Source organism: Portunus trituberculatus, chromosome 46, assembly GCF_017591435.1.
Source record: "Portunus trituberculatus isolate SZX2019 chromosome 46, ASM1759143v1, whole genome shotgun sequence".
NCBI classification, from domain to species: Eukaryota; Metazoa; Arthropoda; class Malacostraca; order Decapoda; family Portunidae; genus Portunus; species Portunus trituberculatus.
This window is the reverse complement of record NC_059300.1, coordinates 2,437,444-2,460,146: the sequence shown is the minus strand read 5'-3', so window position 1 is coordinate 2,460,146 and position 22,703 is coordinate 2,437,444. Positions and strand designations below refer to the sequence as shown.

Below are 22,703 nucleotides of genomic sequence, written 5' to 3'. Positions count from 1 at the left end.
TACATGATAAGAGGACTAGGTAAATAGGTACTCTCTCAATAAACTATTTCTGGTTTGTTTTTTGTTTCCCAGACTCAATTGGAGTACGTAATGATGTCATAACAGTTCTCCAAGAAAAGGATCAATCTTTGGAGAATCCTCACAGCAAGCTAGAAGAGGCCCTTCAGAAAACACCCTTGCCTGAAGACTTGATGTTGCACACGCTCATCCCAACTTTCATATCTGGCACTCACAAGTCCCTTAATCTAAAAACAATGGAAATAGTAAGTTTTTTTTATTGCTGTATTTTATTTATATATTCAAATTGCATAAACAGTGGACACCTGCTGAAATGATAATTATGTCCAGTGAGGAGGTGCTCTTAACTCATCATTTAAAGCCAATGTGACCTCACTGAACATTTCCCTTTGTGTCTCACAACACAAGGCTGTAACAGCCTGCCCTTAAAGACAAGTATCTTCCTTCACACAAAACTACATGCACTTAGTGAAACACACACACACACACACACACACACACACACACACACACACACACACACACACACACACACACACACACACACACACACACACACACACACACACACACACACACACACACACACACACACACACACACACACACACACACACACACACACACACACACACACACACACACACACACACACACACACACACACACACACACACACACACACACACACACACTGATCTTTCCATGTCACAACTCAACAGTAAAACTAGTATATCTTTCTTATGCAAAAATTACTCTACATCATTTCCCCAAGGATAATTAACTTTTCATTATATAAATAATAGCCCCATTGGAATGCCAAATAAAGTTATCAAATAGGTGAAGATAAGTGTCTTGAAACCTCTCTCTTGAAATAGTTCAAGTCATAGAGGTTTTCTCATTTGATGATAGCTATCTGTAACGTTATCATGTTTTAGTAAACCTTGAGTAATTTTTCCATGAACAGATTTTGCTTCGTACCCGCCGTCTGAATGACTTTGGGCGTGAAGTGAGCATGAGAAAAGATACACCACTGTGGTGGGATGCGGAATCTGGACTGCACAGCTTTTCACTTGACCAAGTTGTTTGTGAAGAAAAGGACAAGAACAAAAAGAATGATTTGGTAAGAAATTATCATCTCACTTTATTAAGAATGGCAAAATATTAGTTTTAAAGAAATAGAAAGCTTTCTCACTCCAGGAGAGACACACAGAGTAAATCAGTATTTGATATATCAGTACTTGCTAATTCTGTTCCAATTGCAATTCTATTTTGTCACACTTGTAAGGGCATGAAAATGTCATATGACTTAAAAAATCACTTTGCTGCCAGTTTCATTTGTTATTTCATAGGCCAAAGTTTGCTTTGTTAGGTTTGCATTCAACATTCAATGTTAGATTCTTATAGTGTTGAAATACCTTATTTAAAGGGAATCACAAGTCAAGAGTTGTCATCATCACCAACTGAAGAAGACTTGCTGTCAGTTCCACCATCCAAAAGAGATTCACGACGCCTGGCAGGCATGCAGTCTCTCACAGCTCAGTGGTTACAGCATGAGGTTCGCAGCTTGGAAGAGAGGACAAGGAGAGTTACACTTGGTCTCTATTTAGTTCCTGATGCCTCTGTACTTATCAACCATCTCCAAGCCATCCAGTTATTGCTGTCAAAACCTACTCATATGATCATTATACCACAAGCAGGTATGTAAAATTATTATGAAAACCAGAACTTCTAAGTTTATTGATAATTTTGTTTATTTATTTATTTTTTATTTATTTATTTATTTATTTATTTATTTATTTATTTATTTATTTTTCTATGTTATGGCCTATAGCACCTGGAGGCATACTTGAAGAGTATATGTGGGAAGCACTATTAAGCTTCAGCCCATTAGTGACATAAGGCAATTTTATTTATAGTGGTACCCACATTAGGGCCCATATCATCACCCAAGTGCATCTTTGGTGTAACCACCTAGAACCTGGGTATCATGGTGACATGTAGGTAACTTTAAACCACTCGACAAATGGCATAGCTTCAAAGTGGTATGCGGTGGGATTCAAACCTACATGTGGACGTCTGCCCAATCCTTATCCACCACGCCACTGCCTCCCTCCTGCTGATGATGCATTATAAATTTGTCTTAAAGTTAACTTGAAATTATTGTCGACTAGCAGCTGTAATGACTGACAAAGATATAATGAAGAGGTAAATGTAGGCTAATTACTTCTCAGGACTGGTATCCATTACCATATTATGTTTCACCTTTTCATATTATTTTCTCCTGTATTCAACCCAAGAACAATGCCAGGCTATGAATCCTCTCATTCAGGACTTGAGTTGATTACTTTTTATTAATTCAATTTAGTTCCACTGCAACATAAATTGCGAATTAATCAATTCAGTGCAATTCATAAACTTGTCAGTTCTAATTCAATTCCATAGAAAAATACATTTTTAATTTAGTTTATAGCTTGTCAATTCCAATTCATTATATGATCATTATACCATGTGAAAGTACTTAAATTATATTCCATTCAGGTACTCCAAGTAATATTGATTAAGAAGAAAAATAAAAGTATTCATTCACATATATTTGCCTTGGAAAAATATCAACCTGAATTACATCTGATCATCAGCAATTCTTCAAATTTTGTCATTCAAACTGTACCTTTTGGCCCTGAAAAGTTTGCCAGCAACAGGAAACAGCTTTTTAACAGGAGCTGATGTAGCAAAAATTGCTAGGTAGTTTGTTGCAAGTATTGTGAGGTTGGGAAGCTCACTGTCTTTGGCCTTCCAGTAGCCATGGGAATCACTATCTTCCTGTATATATGGTTAGCTGAGGTAGAGAGAAACCTCTTTTTCTGATGATCTTGCTGTTGGTGTAGATGACCAATGGTTCTTCAGGGGCAGCAGGTGAAGCAGCCCCACACCCACTTCATGGTGCATTGTGTTTTTTAGTCAGGACACAAATGCCTTTGACTTCATTATCATGGTACCAATCCAGTTTGTAACATGGTGTAAAGTGGCAGTCAGGTGGAAAGCTTTCATCAACTCAAACTTACTAGGTCGAGTTTCTGTTGAGGCCTGCAGTGGTGCAACAATTTTGCACTTATGCACTTCATGAAGCTAGAGCTGCCTGAAGGCCCAGACACAGTTAATTTCAAACTAGATGTCACGATGTTTTATCCCTGAATCTGATTTGTCACATACTCTAGTATGTCACAAAGCTCTTTATGGTGTTCAGCTCACCCTTTTAACTTCTAAGGAGTATCAAGTTTGTCCCACACATCAGATGAAACAAGTAGTACTGACTTTATCATCATCAGCTGGCTATTCCAGTGTGTACATGTTGCCATCTGGAGCTTTAATTAATTTGCTAGGACTTCTGTAGCATCTGTTGATTTCCTACAAAAACTAACTAGCTTTTGCTACTTTTGCCAGAAATTGCTTGATCTGATTATCCTTCTCCAAGCCATCATTTACTACAAGCTGCAGAATATGAACAAAGCATACACTATAGACTTTATAGGTGTTGTATCATCAGATAGAAGGGTATTGCAGTCATTGACACCAATATTTTCTTGACTATCCTCATCATCTTCAAGCTGCTTCATTGGGAAAAGAGTAAATGCCTTCATCATATTTCCTGCATTATCAATAACAATGATAGTTACCTTACTCCTAACATAATAGAGGGCCTACTGTTTCTTGATAAAGCTTATAGTATGAGGACCTTTAAATTGATGGCATGCCTGCATAACACTATTTATGCTGCAGTCAAGTATGAAATGACCTGTTATACCTATAAAGGATCTCATATCCCTTCTAGACCACAAAACAACCATCAGACATAAACTCTAGATTTGTTTGAACTTTATCTTCAATCATGACTGAACACTGTTTGACTGTTGTGGTATAAGTGCACTATTCAGATGCTTACAACTATGCATTGAGATTTTTGGCTCTCCAGTCACCATGAACATGCAGAATTGCTCACTATCAACCAAGGATAGAAGATAGTCATGTGCAATAAAGTTTACAATACAGTTAGTGAGTTCAATCTGCCATAGGTTAGTGGATGTCCACTTGCTTCCTTTGCTTTCATGTTGTAGATCTGCTGGTGGAATATTGATCTTTTCATAGATTTCTGGGTGGTTCCCCTGAAAAAAAAAAAAACAAGGGAAGATAAAATAGATTTGTTTTACATGGCTCAACAAATTTCAGAGCCATGTAAAACCACGATCAATACAGGGTTCTGTCACATAGGACTAGAGTTCTCCTGAGGAGAGACAAGGAGAGGTATGTCAGGTGTCTCGCTGAGGATATAGAGTGTCATTTAAATGCTAATGACCTCCGACCTGCCTATCGAGCCCTGAAGAAACTCTGCTCTAAGTCTACATCTCAGGTGAGCGCTATCCAGACACTAGATGGTCACCTCGTATTGGACACAGATGGGCAGATGGCTCATTGGGCTGAGTACTTTGAGCAGCTGTTCATGGTGGATCCTCCAAGTGGACAGCTCCAAACTGCAGGGTTACAGATGCTGGATGCTGATCCACCCATTGATGAAACTGCACCCTCCAATGATGATGTCAAAGAGGCTGTGGCAAAGTTGAGGGGTAGAAAGGCAGCTGGCATCTGTAACATCAGTGCGGAGGTGCTCAAAGCGGGGGTTGAGGCTATTATCTGTGGGTTGCATGCTGTCTTGACTGCTGTATGGCATTCAGGTACCATTCCCCCTGACTGGAAAAAGGGGTTGGTCATCCCTATCTGGAAGGGGGGAAAGGGGACCGTCAGGACTGCAACAACTATCACAGTATAACACTGCTCAGAGTACTAGGCAAGGTGCTTGCCCATTTGCTGTTGATGCGTATCTGCAGTCACCTGCTGAAACACCAGAGACCTGAACAGTCTAGGTTCACACTCAGTAAGTCAACAACTGACCAGACCCTAGCACTTAGTGTACTGGTGGAGCACCAAGGTGAGTTTCGACAAAGGATGCTTGCAGCCTATGTTGATCTCAAGAAGGCATTTGATTCAGTGCATTGAGAGACACTCAGATCTTCTGCGTCTCCGTGGGATTCCTGCAAGGATTATTGGTTTATTAACTGGCTTCTACTCCAGGAGTGTGAGTGCTGTGAAGTGTGGAAAGGGTGTGTCCAGCTTCTTCCCTCTGAATACAGGAGTGAGGCAGGGATGTGTACTTGCTCCATCACTTTTCAACACTTCCATGGACTGGGTACTAAGCAGAGTTGTAGACCAAAGTTATTGTGGAGCATCTGCCGGCAGTACTGAGATTACAGATCTTGTTTTTGCCGATGATGTAGTAATCTTTGCTGAGTCACAAGAGGTTCTGGTAATGGCCCTAGAGGCACTGCATGAGGAGGCGAAGCCTCTCCAGGTTTCCTGGCTCAAGACCAAGGTTCAGGTGTTTGGAAGCTTACTGTATGAAACAATACAGTCTGTCCTTGTGTGTGGCAAGGACATTGAGATCTTGGAAAATTTCACATGCCTTGGTAGTGTAATGTATAATGACGGTGGGTCGAGCCAGAAAGTTGTATGGCAGACTGGCCTGGCCCATGGCATTATGGACCCACTCAACACAAGTATTTGGCATTGTCGGTACCTGTGCAGATGGATGAAGATTTGGATCTTCAAGTCACTGGTGATCCCTGTCTTACTCTATAGTTGTGAGACATGGACGCTGAACACCAGTCTGAAGAGGCGAATTGATGCCTTCGCAGGATCATGGGGTACCACTGGTATGACTTTTTGTCAAATCAGCAATTGCTCTGTGAGACTGATTTGAGGCCAATTACCAGCATATTCTATCAATGCCAACTGCGACTGTATGGGTATGTGGTATGCTTCCCAGAAGCTGATCCTGCATATTGGGTTGTCTCCAAAAGGGATAACCCAGCATGGAGGAGGCCAAGGGGACATCCACAGAACTCATGGCTGCAGCAAGTCGATGTCTCCTACTTGGCACAGGAAGGGAGCCTGTATGGAGACTTGCGAGGCGTGACTGCCTGGAATGGCTCCATAGGGTAGGCAAGGCAATGCGCCCCTTGGCATATGCCCACTATGATTGATTGATTGAACAAATTTCCCACGCATGTACAGTTTACTTATAATACTGTTAGAGGCTCCATGTGGCTTTGAATCTACTACTGGCCATAGTATAATTAAAAAAAAAAAAAAAAAATGTTTTCTTTTTATACAGCTAATTATTGCAGCTAATATCTCAAACTGTTTTGGTTCAGCTTTTAAGATGTTAGGTCAAATTAGTTTACTTAGATATAGTACCAAACTCAAAAGCACAATAAGACTATATTACATTATATTTTAACATAAACAAACATTTTTCTTTATCTTTTTCATACAGCTAATACATATCTTGAAATTAATAACCCTGTTTCAATCTGCTTTGGTTTAGCCTTTTAAGAGTTAGGCTAGGTTCTAGTTAGTTACAGCACTAAAACCAAAAGCACAAAAAGACTACATTACAGTATAGTATATTTCATGAATAACTGCAACTGCACTATTCACTGCATAAATATCAAATGTGTGGACTTAAAACCTTGTCTATTATTCCAAATTCATGAATGTGGGGGATTCATAAGTCAAGCAGTATTGCTCTTGCTTCATAGAGGCAACGGAGTTTCTGGTGAGTGGTGACTGATGGCTCATCCATGGTCAAAGCCAGTTGTGGAAAACATTTAGAGCTGTGTAAAAAAAGGTAATACTTTTTTCTAAAGTCCTCAGTAATGTGTGTGGTATTTCTACCATCTGATTTGAATTATTAAGATTGTTGGAGCATCTTTGAGGTTTGTTAGTCAGCGTTCTGTTCAAGGTGAACTTGGATATGAGTATCTGTGGTGTGATATCAGAGATGATAGGAAAACTACTGGTTGTTTGATGCCAACAAGCATGTGAGTACTATAACCCAAGTATGAATTGCTGTTATCTGGGCTTACTGTGGTCACATTCATTCCACTCTTTTTACCTGCTATCCTCTTTAGAAATGTTAGACTACTGTCCAGTAGAATTGCATCACATCAGTTCCTTGGGGGAATTCAATTTGTATATCATAGATGTGTAAATATTTTGAAGGGTAGATTACTTTGTAGTTCACCCTATTTCAAAAGAATAAAGGAGCAACTCACATCTAGAATATTGGAGGGTCTGTGCACCAGGCAGGTCTGTGCGTTAAGTCCCATAACACATAAGCAGATAGTGGAAATGACGAAGCAAAGTTAAAATTTTCCTGCCAGTACCTTTCTACCGTTCTGTGTGCGCCAGAGAGAACTAAGCAATGTGTTTTCTACTATAACTGAGGTACGTTGAGATCCGCTAACTGTTTCGATAGCACACATGAATGTCAGTGTTAGTCACTACCACCTATTTTCATACAAAACTAGCATAACTTGTCAATGAATTCATTATTATTATGCATGGGTGAACGTGTTTAGTCTTAACAAATAAGGAATTGTGTTGGTAGCATATGAACCCCCCCATAAAACGCCCTTATTGGGTAGTGTGCCAACCAGGTTAGGGCGTTATTTGGTTATACTTAAACTAAATTGAATTGTCCCACAGGGTTAGGCTGATAATCTGTGCAATGTTGCCATATCTCTCATTACTTCAAGGAGAACAATAACAGTTCTCTATTCAATTTAATGCATGACTTTGCTGAAAAAAGGGGAGGATAACACAAGAGACTTAGATATCTCTGCAGGTGATTATGTTATAAGTAAATTAAATACAGTAAAGGTGCTGGTTATAAAAGTGAAAATGAGACTGGTAATATACATAATATTTATTGTTATGTCCTCGAGATACCCAGTCTAATATAATGAGTGGTGAGAAGAAATATAAGATGAGACAGCATCTTATTTCATTTAATGCCCCAAGCTCAACTTGTTAATTGAAGATCATTGGATGGAGAGACTTTTTTTCCTTGGTCTGGCTGTACAACACACAGTAAGATGGGGAAGCATCAGTGTGCCCTTCCATTGTGGTTAGCAGATGAAAAGTGAATTGATTTGCACATACATGCCTGCATGGTGACCTGACTCCCCCCTTCTCCCAGGGAAAATCCAGCATCGGGTCGAGTGGCAGCGTCACCTGACCTGATATGCCACATCATCATACATGTACATGAAATAACTTTGTTTAATTTGGTATATAACACTTACTTGTATCACATGCCATTTAATGAAATAGTCAGAATATTCTTAGAATGAGGAGAAAATAAAGATAAAAGAACAAGAAGCTGAAGCAGAAGCAAAAGAAGGAAAATGGAGGAAAAGAAAAAGTAGAAGGAAAAACAAAGGAAAGAGGAGAGGAAGAGCAAAAGAGAAGAAAAACAGTTCAGGGCATTTCTCTCTGCTTCTCAAAAGTAGAAAGGCGAGGAGACAGACTCTTCTGACAGTTTGGACGAGCCAATCTTGGACAATGACTCGGATGATTTCATTAAGATATGAAAGAACTCTATGCGAAATGTTGATGTGATTCAAGAGCAAAAGTGAGAATAAAGTGTACTGGTAGCCTGCGGAATATGTAAGTGGGATGGATTTATTTATACAATTTTATACCATTTGAGTGGGAAGACTCAGGAAGACATTGAGACAATGGATGTTGAGTTTTTAAGATGTATGCAACTTGGGCTGCCTTGTTATTGTTTAATGAAACTTTACATGGAGTATTTTCCACATTTTCATTTGAATTCTGTTGGTGATTTATTTGTTTATGATTTTCAACACTAACTAACAGTTTCTCTCAGTTTGTTTGTCAATACATTGTGTAAAAATCAAAAGCTAGTTTGCAATCTTTTTGTTTTTACTCCTTGACAGGCAAATGGAATTACTAACTACTTCATGACAACAATTTTGATAGCTTGTGGATAAAAATAAAGAATTTAAGGTACCTAGTGCGATAACCCGACATCCCATAGCACTCTAACCTCCACCGGCACAATTTCCTCTTCCACCTAGTGTATAAACTCAGCTAGTAGGCACACTGAGCCATCCTAACCTTTTTTTACTTAGAGTACTCCATGCAGAAAAACTGCAGCAGTAGAGGGTAACGTGTTATCTGCTATCATAGCAGATAAAATTTTAAACCACTGGTGAAACTTTTGTCATATTCCAGTCTGGAGATTTCATAGCTGATTATTGTCTGCTTAGGGTATTACAAACTGCTGCCTCTACTCTATGTAACAAATGTACTGTTCTTATCCTCTATATATGTGCATTTTGACTAAAGGATTTAAGTTTTGTCTTAGAATTTGGAATGAATATTTTATGTTTATTCTGTTTGTAGAACATATGAGGGGTCCCGTGTAAGAAGGGTCCAACACGTCACCCCCAGTGAAAACCGCTTTATTGCATAATACACTAGTTTAAGATCTCCTCTATGAGTTGGTCTGGGATGGAAGACCCTAGCTACACTGCAAGTATGATTGAAAGTCTCTACAAAAAATTATATATTTTTGCTATTACTGCCTGGCTCGGCTCCCTCCTTTCACTGAGGCCGCTGAGGCATGTAAGAAGGGCCGAACATCCTGTACACGATTGGCGGCATGAGGGTGACATCGTTACCAACCAATCAGAAGAGCCAGGCTCGCCTTTCAGCCAATCACGGTCGGCCATGTTTGTTATTGTTTCACAGTTCCCACGTTCTTGTACATCAACACAGTCACTCCTGAATTTTGCACTATTTTACCCTGGATTATTGTGTTTTATTGAAGTTTCAAATCTAATATTGATCCCTCTATCCAAAACTGTTGTATCTCACTCAATACCTGCCTGTTTTAAAAATAGTGAACCAAAAGTATACCAGAAAATGAGGTCGAAGTTCTGAAATGACATAAATAAATTAAGAAATAACCTAACCTGAACAAACTTAATCCTAACATTACTGTCTTAACCTACCTAACTAAAAAACACACACTAAGCTTCATTTTGAGACATAAATGAATGTGATAGCTCAAAAATTAACAGAGTTACAACAATTTAAATGTTGCATAACTTTGACCTCATTTTCTGGTGTTATTTTGTTTTTGGCGTGTTGGGCCCTTCATACATGGGACCCCTCATATGTTCTCTGTACCTTTATGGATTATTTCAAGTATACTCCAAGTAATAATTCTCTAGTGGAGGGAAGAAGTAATACTATGAAGCCAAATAACTAGGACAAGGTACACCTACACCCACACCCATCACTCACCACCCACCCATCCAAACATTGTAGGATTACTTAAAAATCATCTTATTTTTACATTACTGTAATCAGATCTTTATCCATATTTTCCATATATATCACCCCATGCTTGTCTTATTGATGTTTAAATTTTATTACTGGAACTTCTTTTTTCAGTTATTGGTCTGCTAGATCAACAAAAGAGAGATAGTCTTGGTGCCCGCAGTGCCATTCGCTGGCTAGAAATCAAGTTTCGTCATGGCTCACGTTTCATCAGATCTCAGCGGCCACACGAGCGTACTCACCTCCCATTAATCAAGTATCCAAAACGGAAGGATAAGGAAGCTTGGTAATTTACTAGATGTTTTATGTGTAACATTCATTACTCTAGAATATTCATATCTAATACTTGCCACTACTGCTGAGACATGAAGAGTTTGTATTTCTTGTTTTATAATGAGAAGAATAAGAATAGTTCAGTGGGGACATAAATCTGTATTTTACAGATATAGTCATTGTGTTTATTGTTTTTTTTTTTTTACTTTTTACAGGGAATGGTACCAGATTGTGGAATGTTGCAATTACCTCAGCGCACAAGTACAGCAGAATTCTAACAATGTTAAGACAGCCACTGTGACTCTTCTGACTGGGGAGAAACACCTTAGTAGTGCCACCTTCTCTCACTCTGGCCTCACTCAGGCTGCAGGTGTGTGTGTGTGTGTGTGTGTGTAATAATAATAATAATAATGATATACGGTTTATTAGTCTGGCAATGTAAAAAATTACACTGAAAATGTACAGGGGGGGGGAACACTATGACAATGAACTGAAATGCTTGAACGTGTGTGTGTGTGTGTGTGTGTATTTACTTAGTTGTATTGAACAGGGTTCAAGCAGGGCTTATTATGTCCTGTCTCCATATCTCCACTTATCTCATTTTTCTTTAAAGCTATGCACATTATGTGCTGCAACAAATTCATCATGTAATGCATTCCACTTTTCCACTGTTCTATATGGAAAACTATATTTTTCCAATATCCTACACACACTACCTCTTCCTAATCTTCCTTGCATGTCCTCTTGTCCTTACAGCTTCTTCTGTCACCAGCACCAGGTCTTGCTTGTCTATCTTTTAAATGCCATTAACTATTTTATTCAATGTTATTAGGTTTCCTCTTTCTCTTCTAACTTGTAAGGTTGGCAGTCCCATTTCCTTCACCCTTTCTTCATATGTTAGATCATTTAGTTCTGGCACCATCTTTGTAGCTATCCTCTGAATCTGTTCTAATCTTCTTACATCCTTTTTCAAGCTCGTCAACCACACCACTGCTACATATTCCAACTTTGGATGTATCATACTTGTTGTAATTTTTTCATCATATCCTTATCCTTGTGTTGAAATGCCACCCTAATACTAGTCAACAGTTTTTACATTGTTCCAAATATTTTACCTATGTGTTTTTTGGGGCTCAGAGTATCTTGTATAACCACTCCCAGATCTTTTTCCTTTTTAGTCTTCATTATTTGTTCCTCTCCCATCAAATAGTTCCATACTGGTGTTCTCTTACTCTTTCCTAATTCCATTACATGGTATTTCTTGGCATTGAATTCTAACTTCCACTTCTCATTCCACTCATAAATTTTGTCTATCGTCCTGCAGCAGTAAACAGTCTTCTCAGGTCTTAATTACTTTTAACAGTTTTGCATCATCAGCAAACAAATTAACATAATAGGTCACTCCATACTGTATGTCGTCTACATATACCTGGAACATATTGAGTTCTAACACTGACCCCTGTGGCACTCCACTTGTTACTTTACTCCAAGATGAATATGCATTTCTGATCACAGTTCTCATCTCTCTATCCTTCAAGTAATCCCTTATCCTATCTAATATTTTTCCTCAGTCCTCTTTATGTTCTCCAACTTCCAAAATAGTCTGCTATGTGGGACTTTATCAAAAGCTTTTTTCATGTCCAGGTACACAGTATCCACCCATCCATCTCTGCTCTCCAGTCCTTCTAATCAAGTAGAAACTTGGATCAGCATAACTGTCATCAGTGCTGATGTCACTGTTGTCATCAAAAATATCTTCCTCAAAAGATAATTGTTCAGCAATTTCTGCGGAAGTTAGAGAGCGGGAACGCCTGCCTGCCATCGTGACTCAGTCAGAGACAAGTGAGGGGCTGAGAGGCGAGTGGCAAGACGCAGTGGTCAATCAGGAGGGAGGGGGTGAGAGTGGGTGGCCTGCCCAGTTGCCAGAATAGCGGGAAAATGTGCCGATATATGCTAGACACCTCAACAAACATAATTAGTGTCGCTAGAGGGAATTTCAAATGTATAGGAAGTGAAAAAGAGACGAACGTACTTGTACGTGATTGACCACAGAGAGTAACCGCGGATTTCACGTACATGTACATGCTTGACCTCTTACGGGTTAAATTCAGTATCATTAGCCAATTTCCCTTTTCTTGCCATTGAGATCTCATTCTTATTTTGAGTGGTTTCTTTCCTTCTTTACTATACCTTCCTAATGTAAGCACTTCCTGCTTTAACCCCTGTGTGCTGTCCTGAACCAACTTAATAACACCTTTTGCCAACTCTCTCTCTCTCTCTCTCTCTCTCTCTCTCTCTCTCTCTCTCTCTCTCTCTCTCTCTCTCTCTCTCTCTCTCTCTCTCTCTCTCTCTCTCTCTCTCTCTCTCTCTCTCTCTCTCTCTCTCTCTCTCTCTCTCTCTCTCTCTCTCTCTCTCAAAATTAAGATACATTTCCTCTTGCCCACTGTGTCCCTCACCACCAAGTCTTCTTTCTCTGTAATTACTTGAATTACTGTGTCCTTTGTCTTTTCTTGTATTTGCTTTTTTGCTACCTCAGAGAATTGAACTTTTTCCTCTTCCTGTATCTTTTTCCACACATTTCTGAATTCCTCCAAGTTTATCTCACCCACTCCACTTTACCTGCTTTATCCTGAATTTTTTCTTATAGACTTTTTAATGTCACTTCATATTTGTCACATGTAGCTATTAATATACCATTCCCTCTTTCATCACCTGGTTCACTTCTCTTACTTTCTCACATTCTCCTATTCTCTCCTTTAGTTCAGTGTTTTCTTTAGTTAATTTGTTTTTGTTTTTCCAAAATACTTCTTTCATGCATCTCAACTCCCTCTCCATGTTCACCAATCTTCTCACATTACATTTGTCCTCACGAAATCCTGAAAATCTCTTATCAATGTTTTCTTCTCCCAATCTCCTCAATTCAACTGGTGTTTCAATAAATAATGTTTTATCTAGCCTGTTTTGATAACATCCGTCTGGCAGTGCCACCTACATCTGCCTCCCTCTCCATTAATTCACTATAACGGTACCAAATCTTGCTTATTTTTGGAGACAGGACACCTTATGATCCTATTTCCCCCTTTACATACAGTCTAGCTCCTTTGGCTTCACTACGCCTGTTGTTGCTCCTGGCAACACAACCGCTCTCCACTACCGGCTTGTATGTGTGTGTGTGTACATACATTTGTGTTATACTTAAATCATAAGTATTTTGTAAAATGCTTAACAACATTTTCTCATCAGTATTGTTGCACATTATCAGGAGCAGTACTGGAGCACATTGAAGAGTTTATGAGCAAATGGCAAACTTCAACAAAAGGGCACAGCTGAAGGCAAAGCAGTGGAAAACCAAAAGTTGACAAGTAAGCAAACAGGTTGACTTATCTTAACACAGTTTTCCAGTGATTAAGGGGATTGACTAAGTTAATTTCTGTTCTCATTATTTATTAATCAAACTGCACCAAATTTCTTTGAGCTATAAAGTTTCTTTAGATAGTTATATGTAGTAGTTTCATTACATTTAGAGTAAATTTTTCTATAAGGAAAATACAAAAAAATTGTTTAAACTTTTTGCTTATTTTGACAATTTTTCTTAGATTTTCTTGAAAACTTGTCACGAGATACTCTGACAATTTTCTTGGAAAACTGACTTATTTTTAGAAAATTCCAAAATTTCCTCATCCAGATGTTTCTCTTTAAAACACACACACACACACACACACACACACACACACACACACACACACACACACACACACACACACACACACACACACACACACACACACACACACACACACAGATAGAGAGAGAGTTGTGTGTTGATGTGGTCTCAGTCCTACCTGAAAATCAGTCTATGAGCTCTGAGCTCACTCCATAATGGGGAAGACTGGCGGGGTGACCAGCAGGCGACCAAGGTGAATTACACACACACACACACACACATACGGCCCAGTAGCTCAGTGGTTAGAGCGCTGGCTTCACAAGCCAGATGACCGGGGTTCGATTCCTCGGCCGGGTGGAGATATTTGGGTGTGTCTCCTCACGTAGCCCTGTTCACCTAACAGTGAGTAGGTACGGGATGTAAATCGAGGAGTTGTGACCTTGTTGTCCCGGTGTGTGGTGTGTGCCTGGTCTCAGACCTATCCCAAGATCGGAAATAATGAGCTCTGAGCTCGTTCCATAGGGTAACGTCTGGCTGTCTCGTCAGAGACTGCAGCAGATCAAACAGTGAAAAGTGAATTACACACACCCGGTAGCTCAGTGGTTAGAGCGCTGGCTTCACAAGCCAGAGGACCGGGGTTCGATTCCCCGGCCGGGTGGAGATATTTGGGTGTGTCTCCTTTCACGTGTAGCCCCTGTTCACCTAGGAGTGAGTAGGTACGGGATGTAAATCGAGGAGTTGTGACCTTGTTGTCCCGGTGTGTGGTGTGTGCCTGGTCTCAGGCCTATCCGAAGATCGGAAATAATGAGCTCCGAGCTCGTTCCGTAGGGTAACGTCTGGCTGTCTCGTCAGAGACTGCAGTAGATCAAACAGTGAAACACACACACACACACACACACACACACACACACACACACACACACACACACACACACACACACACACACACACACACACACACACTTCCATGCACAAATAAGACTGAAAAATAGGAATTGGAAGTACTGAGCACATGTCACTGGCCATTTAGCAATAATTGATGCTGTAGAGTGATTTTAATCCTGAACACGTGCATCTGTATGGACATTTGCAATTTGGTAAATATCTGAATTCACAAATTATGGGAAGTTTGCAGACATTTGCATCTTTGTATCTCTGAATTCCGACATCTGATATATCTTTACAAATTATTACAGATATACACATTCATAAAGAATAAATGACTGTCCTCTTTCCTTTTCATGTCCCTGGTATGAAAAGCATTCCTGAATCCTTTTCTACCTTGTATATAGTTACTCCTTATATATAATACATTTTAAACTGTTACTTTTTTCCAGGTCTATGAAAACCAGCTGTCCGTGAGCATCAATCCAGCTCTGAACAGGTCCATGGCACACTGCTGACCTGTGGCGCCATCAGTCAAACCTGTGGTACTACGTGTCCTACATCAAGGACAGTAACACCAAAATAGGCACATGAAGAGCCTAAGGTCTAAGGGTTTGAGCAGAATGCAATATTCTGAATCAGTATTCTGATAATCCTTTCTATAAGTTCCAATCATTGCCAGCTACGTTTCTTACAGATTTTATGGTGCAACATATAAATCTGCAATTCACATTGGCTTTGTTAAGCAGAGTGATAAGAGGGATTTGATTTAATATATATATATATATATATATATATATATATATATATATATATATATATATATATATATATATATATATATATATATATATATGCCACAAACTTGATATCTACCATTTTGAGTTACCTTGATTGGGACTTAGAATGTTCTGTGATACATTTAGTTACTTCAGGTTTTTTAGTCACTGCTGAATTTCTAATAACTTTGTTTTCATAATATACAGAGAAGAATCTTTTAAAAAATTTCTTACATGGAACACAAAATTTACATTCTGTTTATTTGTAAACTGGAACTGTTTGAGTTTTATTCAAATAAAGTTGTGAAAAATATGTTGTTTATCTAATGAACACAACCAAGTGCAATATGCCAGCTTTGACACTGACTGGAAAGTATCAAACATAGCTGGTGTAGTGATAAATTGGACATTTCTTTAAGAAAATATGAAGGAATGTTAATGATGCACAATAAAAAGGGACCCTCACTCCTGATAGATACTGCCGAACAGGTAAATAGTACCAAACTGAAGAGTGTTGTCCAGTGCATGTTGATGAAGGAGAATGCAATGAGTGAGATGAATCTTTCTCCTTTGGTGCCAAATGCCCTTCCTATTCATTTTTACCTGTGCCATATAGTGCTAATACCCACTATCTTTTTCCCTTCAAAGTACTCCACATCCTCTAGGTCTCTTAGTGATGCCAATCTTCACCAATGAAATTAGATGCCACCTTCCCACTCCTGGCCACCAAGAGAAGTGCTACCTTTCCCAACATGGACCCTCGTAGAGTCCTATGCACCTGCCCATTAGCAGACCAATATCAGTCAAAACTGGTTCTTCCATCTACCCTACATTCCTCAGCAAACCTTCACTGTATAATCATTGATGCTGCCATTTCCCCAGGTATTGCAGAACTTACCCAATATTTCACATGAAAGGAACAGAAAGAAGTCATGAGGACACTGAAATCCAATAAAGCCCCAAGACATGAGAACATACCATACAAGTTATAACCCACATTACACCTGCCTTTCATCAACATCATGTTTAGAACTCAAGTTAGCTGACAGGATACTTTTCAACCAATTTGGAAATTACCTACCCCCCTCTTAGTTCCTAAACCAGGCAAGGACCCCACACTACCATCATCATGCTGTCTTATTGCCCCTGCCTTGGGAAATTCCTTGAACACCTCTCCCCATTTGCCTCAATGGTGAATTGAAGAAAAACAGATCCTGCTAGAACACTGACTTTTGCCACCACAGAAATACACATGACATCCTTGACCAAATTGAAAACCTCATCACCAACAGGTTATGACAGCCCTCTTCAAAAACCTGGATGGAGCTTTTGACACCATGCCACATGTTAGCATTGTATACAAATTTGTCAAGGAAGGCATCACAGGAACCACCTTCACTTTTTTTTTTTTTTTTTTTTTTTTATACAAAAAGGGGATGTTGCCAAGGGCAACAAAATATTAGAAATAAAAAAGCCCACTGGAGCTGCAGGTACCTAGAAAAGTCAAGAGAGCCATCCAAAAGCAAGGGACAAATGTCTCGACACTTCTCTCTTAAAAGAAGTTGTCATACGAAGATGGAAATACAGAAGCAGGAAGGGAGTTCCAGAGCTTACCAGTGAAAGGTATGAATGATTGAGAATCCTAGTTAACCCTTGTATTAGAGGGTTGGACAGAATAGGGCAACGAGGCCACAGGAGGAGGGGAGGCATGCAGTTAGCAAGATCAGTAGAGCAGTTAGCATGAAAATAGCGATAAAAGAAATGCAACATTTCGGTAGTGAGGAAGAGGCTGAAGACAGTCAGTCAGAGGAGGGAAGTTGAGACGAAAAGCTTTTGATTCCACCCGATCTTATAAAGCTGTATAAGAGGAACATGCGAAAAGTACTCCATACAAGGACGGATAAGGCCCTTGTACAGAGTTAGCAGTTGGAGGGCGAGAAAAACTGGCAGAGACGCTGCAGAACACCTAATTTCATAGAAGAGATGAGATATGAGGTTTCCAGTTAAGATTATGAGTAAAGGACAGACCGAGTATATTCAATTTGGAAGAGGGAAACAGTTGAATGTCATTGAAAAAGAGGGAATAGTTGTCTGGAAGGTTGTGTTGAGTTGATAGATGGAGAAATTGAGTTTTTGAAGCATCCCTGGATCAAAGACTTTTGCAGTGGATGATCCTATCAGGTGTCTGTGGGTGCAGCCACTTCCACCACCTGTCACTTAAAGAGAGGTGTCCCCAATGATCCTCCATCAGCCCACTCCTCTACAACCTCCTCCTCTCTGACCTCCACCTCCCTCCTTATTTATGCCTCTTAATATACACAGACAATATTACCAAAGTCACCATAACACCATCCTTAACTAAGTCACAAGTCTATATACAAGAAGCCACAATAGCACTTGAAGACTGAGTGAGCACCTGGGTCTTCACAATTAACCCCTCTAAGAGCACTCATGTGTTTTACCTTAAAAAAAACTCCCAACATTACCCTCAGAATGTGTGGAGAGACCATGCTCTACCCTACAACGAATGCCTTCTAAGAGCTTCACATAACCAGCCTGTGTTTCTTCTAGGCTAGACATGAATAACTTCACACCTTTTGCAGCAAAAAGGCTCAACAAGATGAAAAGGATCACCACCACCCATTAGGACTAACAGGGAACTGCTCCTGCAATACTATCTCACCACCATCAGATTGAAACTAAAGTACTGCAGCACCTTCTGTCCTCTCCAAGCTAAACCCCATATGAAACAGAGCACTCACTGGGATTCATGAAATCCCACTGTATCACCATCCTCCATGCATACAGTAGAAGGAGGTGGTAGACACCTACCGAAACAATAATTTACTCCCAGCAAGATCTAATGGCACTAGTTCAGAGGGTGCTGTGAACTTTCCATTAAAGCTAGTTGTGATCTTGCTTTGTCTCAACTCAAGAGGGTAGTCACAGCCTGCCCTCTAAAGACAACTCTCCTTCTTCACATAAACTACATGCACTTACCACACACACACACACACTCTTCACTTAAAGTTCAAAATTCAAAATAACTCCAAATCCAGCCTCGGAGTCCCCTTTTTTTTTTTTTTTTTATCTATACCATGTGGGCTTTTCACGGGAATTTATGGGCTAAAGGGGATCTGAAATGTTCCCAGGTTGGACTGCTCTTGAAACCTACCTCGAGTTTTTCAACATTCACGGTCTTACATCTAATTTTCAATCTGTAGAACACCACCTCTCGATCCTCTACTAAACGTCATCTTCTCACCAAAACAAAGCTGTATGAGGCAACTAACAATAGCCCCTTCTCTGTTCCCTCCTACTTTCTCTATTCTCATTTTTGCTCCAAAGCTGGATGTTGCATCTATGTGCGCAATGACTTAACTTGCTCTCATGCCCATACTTTCAAATATTCCAAGTTTTACACCATCTGGCTGTGACTCAATAGTCACTCTCTTGCTAAATTTATCTGTGCTCTCTGTCTCTCCCCTACCTCCTCTGACTATAGTAAATTCTTTGATTATTTAACTTCCAAAGTGGAGCAAATTCTGTCCCTCTACACTTTAGTGGAGATCTCCATCCTTGGAGATTTCAATGTTCACCACCAGCTTTGTCTTTCCTCTCCCTTCACTGACCATCCTGGTGAACTGGCCTTCAACTTTGCTATCCTATTATCCCCCAACCCCCAATCATTTCACCAAATCTACTACTATCCGTGGTTCGGAACCCACCCAAAACTGTAGGTCCCTCCGCTGTACAGATGTACTTCTCACTCCATCCTCTCTATTTGTCATCCTTTTCCCTTCTACTGCACCATATTCAATTTTCCTCCTTCACGGTGTTTTTTGGTTGCTAAGGGACACCAGTATTTCGCCGCCATTTCCGTAGAGGTGCGGGGCCCTCGTTCGCTGCGTGGGCGGTCCGGCGCTTGCGTGTGCTTGGTGTTGGTGCGGTTTCCTTGTCTCCACCTGACCCGGCTCTCAAGATTCAAGAAGAGGAACAAAAAAGTAGAGTGATACTTTACTGAAACCATCTTGCGCCTGGGTCAAGCCCCAGTGACTTTATTCTCCTACTAAAGCTCCCTTCTTATCACCCACTTATTCTTCCCCTATCCCCACTTCCCCCCTCCGCCTTTTCTATCTATATTCGATTCGATTCGATTCGATTGCGGGTCAATGCGGGAGCTTTTGTCCTTCCGACTGCCACGAGCCTTGTGTCGCTTACGCACCAAGGAAGTACTGCTTTCTCACTGTATAACCCCTCGCCTCTATTTGTGAACCCCTTCACCTGTGACATTACAGCTGTGTGTGTAATTGTTACTCAATAGTGAAAGGAAGAAACTTTACTTGTGTTTCCCTGTGCCTGTATGAGTGTGTGCCTGTAGCGTGTCTGTGCGAGAATCTGCGCTCTCGGCCCTCCGGTCCTCGCCACACTGCCGGCTGCCGAACCTACGAGAAATGCTCAGGGTAAGTCGTTTGTGCCAACCTGCTGAAACACAGGTAAGACAGTGACTGAACAGTGCACAGGACAACGACACACCCCCATAGCTTTCGTAACAGTATGAATGATTGAGAATACTGGTTAACTCTTGTATTAGAGAACTGGAGAGAATAGCGATGAGAGGAAGAAGAACGCCTTCTGCAGCAAAGCTGTATACGAGGAGGGGAGGCATGTAATTAATTAGCAAGACCAGTTGAGCAGTTAGCATGAAAATAGCGATAAAAGATACAAAGAAATGAGACATTTCGCGGCGGTGAGAAAGAGGCTGAAGAGAGTTAGTCAGAGGAGAGGCGTTGGTGAGATGAAAAGCTTTTGATTCCACCCTATCTAATAAAACTGAGTGGAATCTCCCAAACATGCAAAGAGTACTCCATACAAAGACGGATAAGGCCCTTGTACAGAGTTAACAATTGGAGGGGCGAGAAAAACTGGCGGAGACACTTCAGAACGCCTAACTTCATAGAAGTTGTTTTAGCATGAGATGAGATGTGAAATTTCCAGTTAAGATTATGAGTACAGGACAGACCGAGGATATTCAGTGTAGAAGAGGGAGACAGTTGAGTTTCATTGAAGTAGAGGGGATACCTGCCTGGAAGGTTGTGTCAAGTTGAGTTTTTGAGGCATTAAACACTAAATTTTCTCTGCCCCAATCAGAAATCTTAGAAAGATCAGAAGTCAGGCGTTCTGCCGCGTCCCTGCGTGATTGGATGACTTCCTGAAGGGTTGGTCGCAAGGAGTTTATATTACAAGGAGACAGCGTGACGTCACAAAAAAGTGAAGCCAGCGCGCTATTGGTCCGCTGCTGCCGCTACCTAATACCCAAAACATTGCCAATCGCCCATTGAAAATACATGGGAACGCCCGAGTTACGTTCTTTATTTTCAGTCATATGTCCATGTTTGGAAGCTGCCTACCATACATGTGACCTTAAAAGACTCGCAATAGTCGTGGTATACTGTGCCACGAAGTTTTAGACGGTAAATTATACATACAAATGATATAATATAGTGTTTTCCAGCTTTGGTGGACTTGGGTGAGAGGTGGCAAGGTGTCTTTCAGGGGCAAACGTATGAATGAACAAGGATCATGTCCACATGTGCATATACATGTACATTTATAGATGTAGACATGTGCATTTGAATGCACATGTTTGTCGTGTCGCCCGTGGGTTACGTGAACAGTACACGTAATATCTCGCTCCGCCTCCACGGTCCATCACCAACGGCTGTCAGTCTAGAAATGAGAGGGGCGGATAACACTGCAGCTGTGTTGTGCCATGCCTATGTCTCATCCCTGTTAGGTACGTGGTACTGAACATGGCTACGTCTGCAGGATCTGTACACTTGGAAAATGTATAAGTAATGGCGCAGATAACAGTACGTAGATCTACTGTTATCTGTGGTAATGGCTATATTTATGATCCATTCATATTCAAGGTAGCTACTGTTTTCTCCAAATGAGTTTTTTTTTTTTTTCTTTAATTAAGGGAGATATATTTTTCAGTGTCTCATTCTTTAGAATTTATACAGACACATGATGTAGTTTCAAAAATATAGGTATTACTGATAACTTGACTGATGAACGTATTTTGCAATATATCCTCACATTTAGTCAAGATATCCTTGAATTCCTCCTTATTTTCAAGCCTTGTCAATATGATTGACTTTCTACCCGCCATCACTGTTCCAACCTCAGCTAAAGCGTTCCTTATTTTTAGGAGGTGGAGGTGGCAACCCTAATAGCAATTAACACGTCAAAATTCTCTCTCTCTCTCTCTCTCTCTCTCTCTCTCTCTCTCTCTCTCTCTCTCTCTCTCTCTCTCTCTCTCTCTCTCTCTCTCTCTCTCTCTCTCTCTCTGTTAGATTTATACATTAATTAATATCTCTCTCTCTCTCTCTCTCTCTCTCTCTCTCTCTCTCTCTCTCTCTCTCTCTCTCTCTCTCTCTTCATAGCTTTAATTTAGAATGATGTGTGATTTCATGTCATTAAGTGAAAAAGCATAAATCACTGAAATTCTACTTCACTATTTGTTCCTTGTCATGCATTAAAAGAGAAAAAGTAATCTTTTTGCCGTAATTTCTCCTGGAAACGTCCTGCTGTATTTCTTTCAATATTGCAGCTATTTTGGACTAACACCGTTAATAACAGGTCTACATGATATATCTTAGGACACTATAATGTGGTTTACATAAGTTAAACCATCAGTTCTTTCTTAGTTTTCCTCAAGTAATGAAAAAGAAAGCGATTGGTGTTGGCACCAATCGCTATCTGTGTAGTTTTCATTGTTCGCCAGCTGGTTTAATTCACAAGTTGGTCCT

The 22,703-nt window shown here is 40.2% G+C and overlaps 1 protein-coding gene across 1 annotated transcript in view; it reads left to right on the top strand.

Moving 5' to 3' along the window:
* Positions 1-16,201, top strand: part of LOC123520231 (protein SMG5-like) — a 39,047-nt gene extending 22,846 nt beyond the window's left edge. The window contains exons 12-18 of the mRNA XM_045282341.1: positions 73-263; positions 986-1,141; positions 1,448-1,718; positions 10,402-10,573; positions 10,776-10,930; positions 13,823-13,922; positions 15,562-16,201. Coding sequence (XP_045138276.1) covers positions 73-263; positions 986-1,141; positions 1,448-1,718; positions 10,402-10,573; positions 10,776-10,930; positions 13,823-13,890 — 1,013 coding nt within the window. The 3' untranslated portion in view covers positions 13,891-13,922; positions 15,562-16,201. The remainder of the gene's footprint in view (positions 1-72; positions 264-985; positions 1,142-1,447; positions 1,719-10,401; positions 10,574-10,775; positions 10,931-13,822; positions 13,923-15,561) is intronic.
* Positions 16,202-22,703: the final 6,502 nt, after the last annotated feature.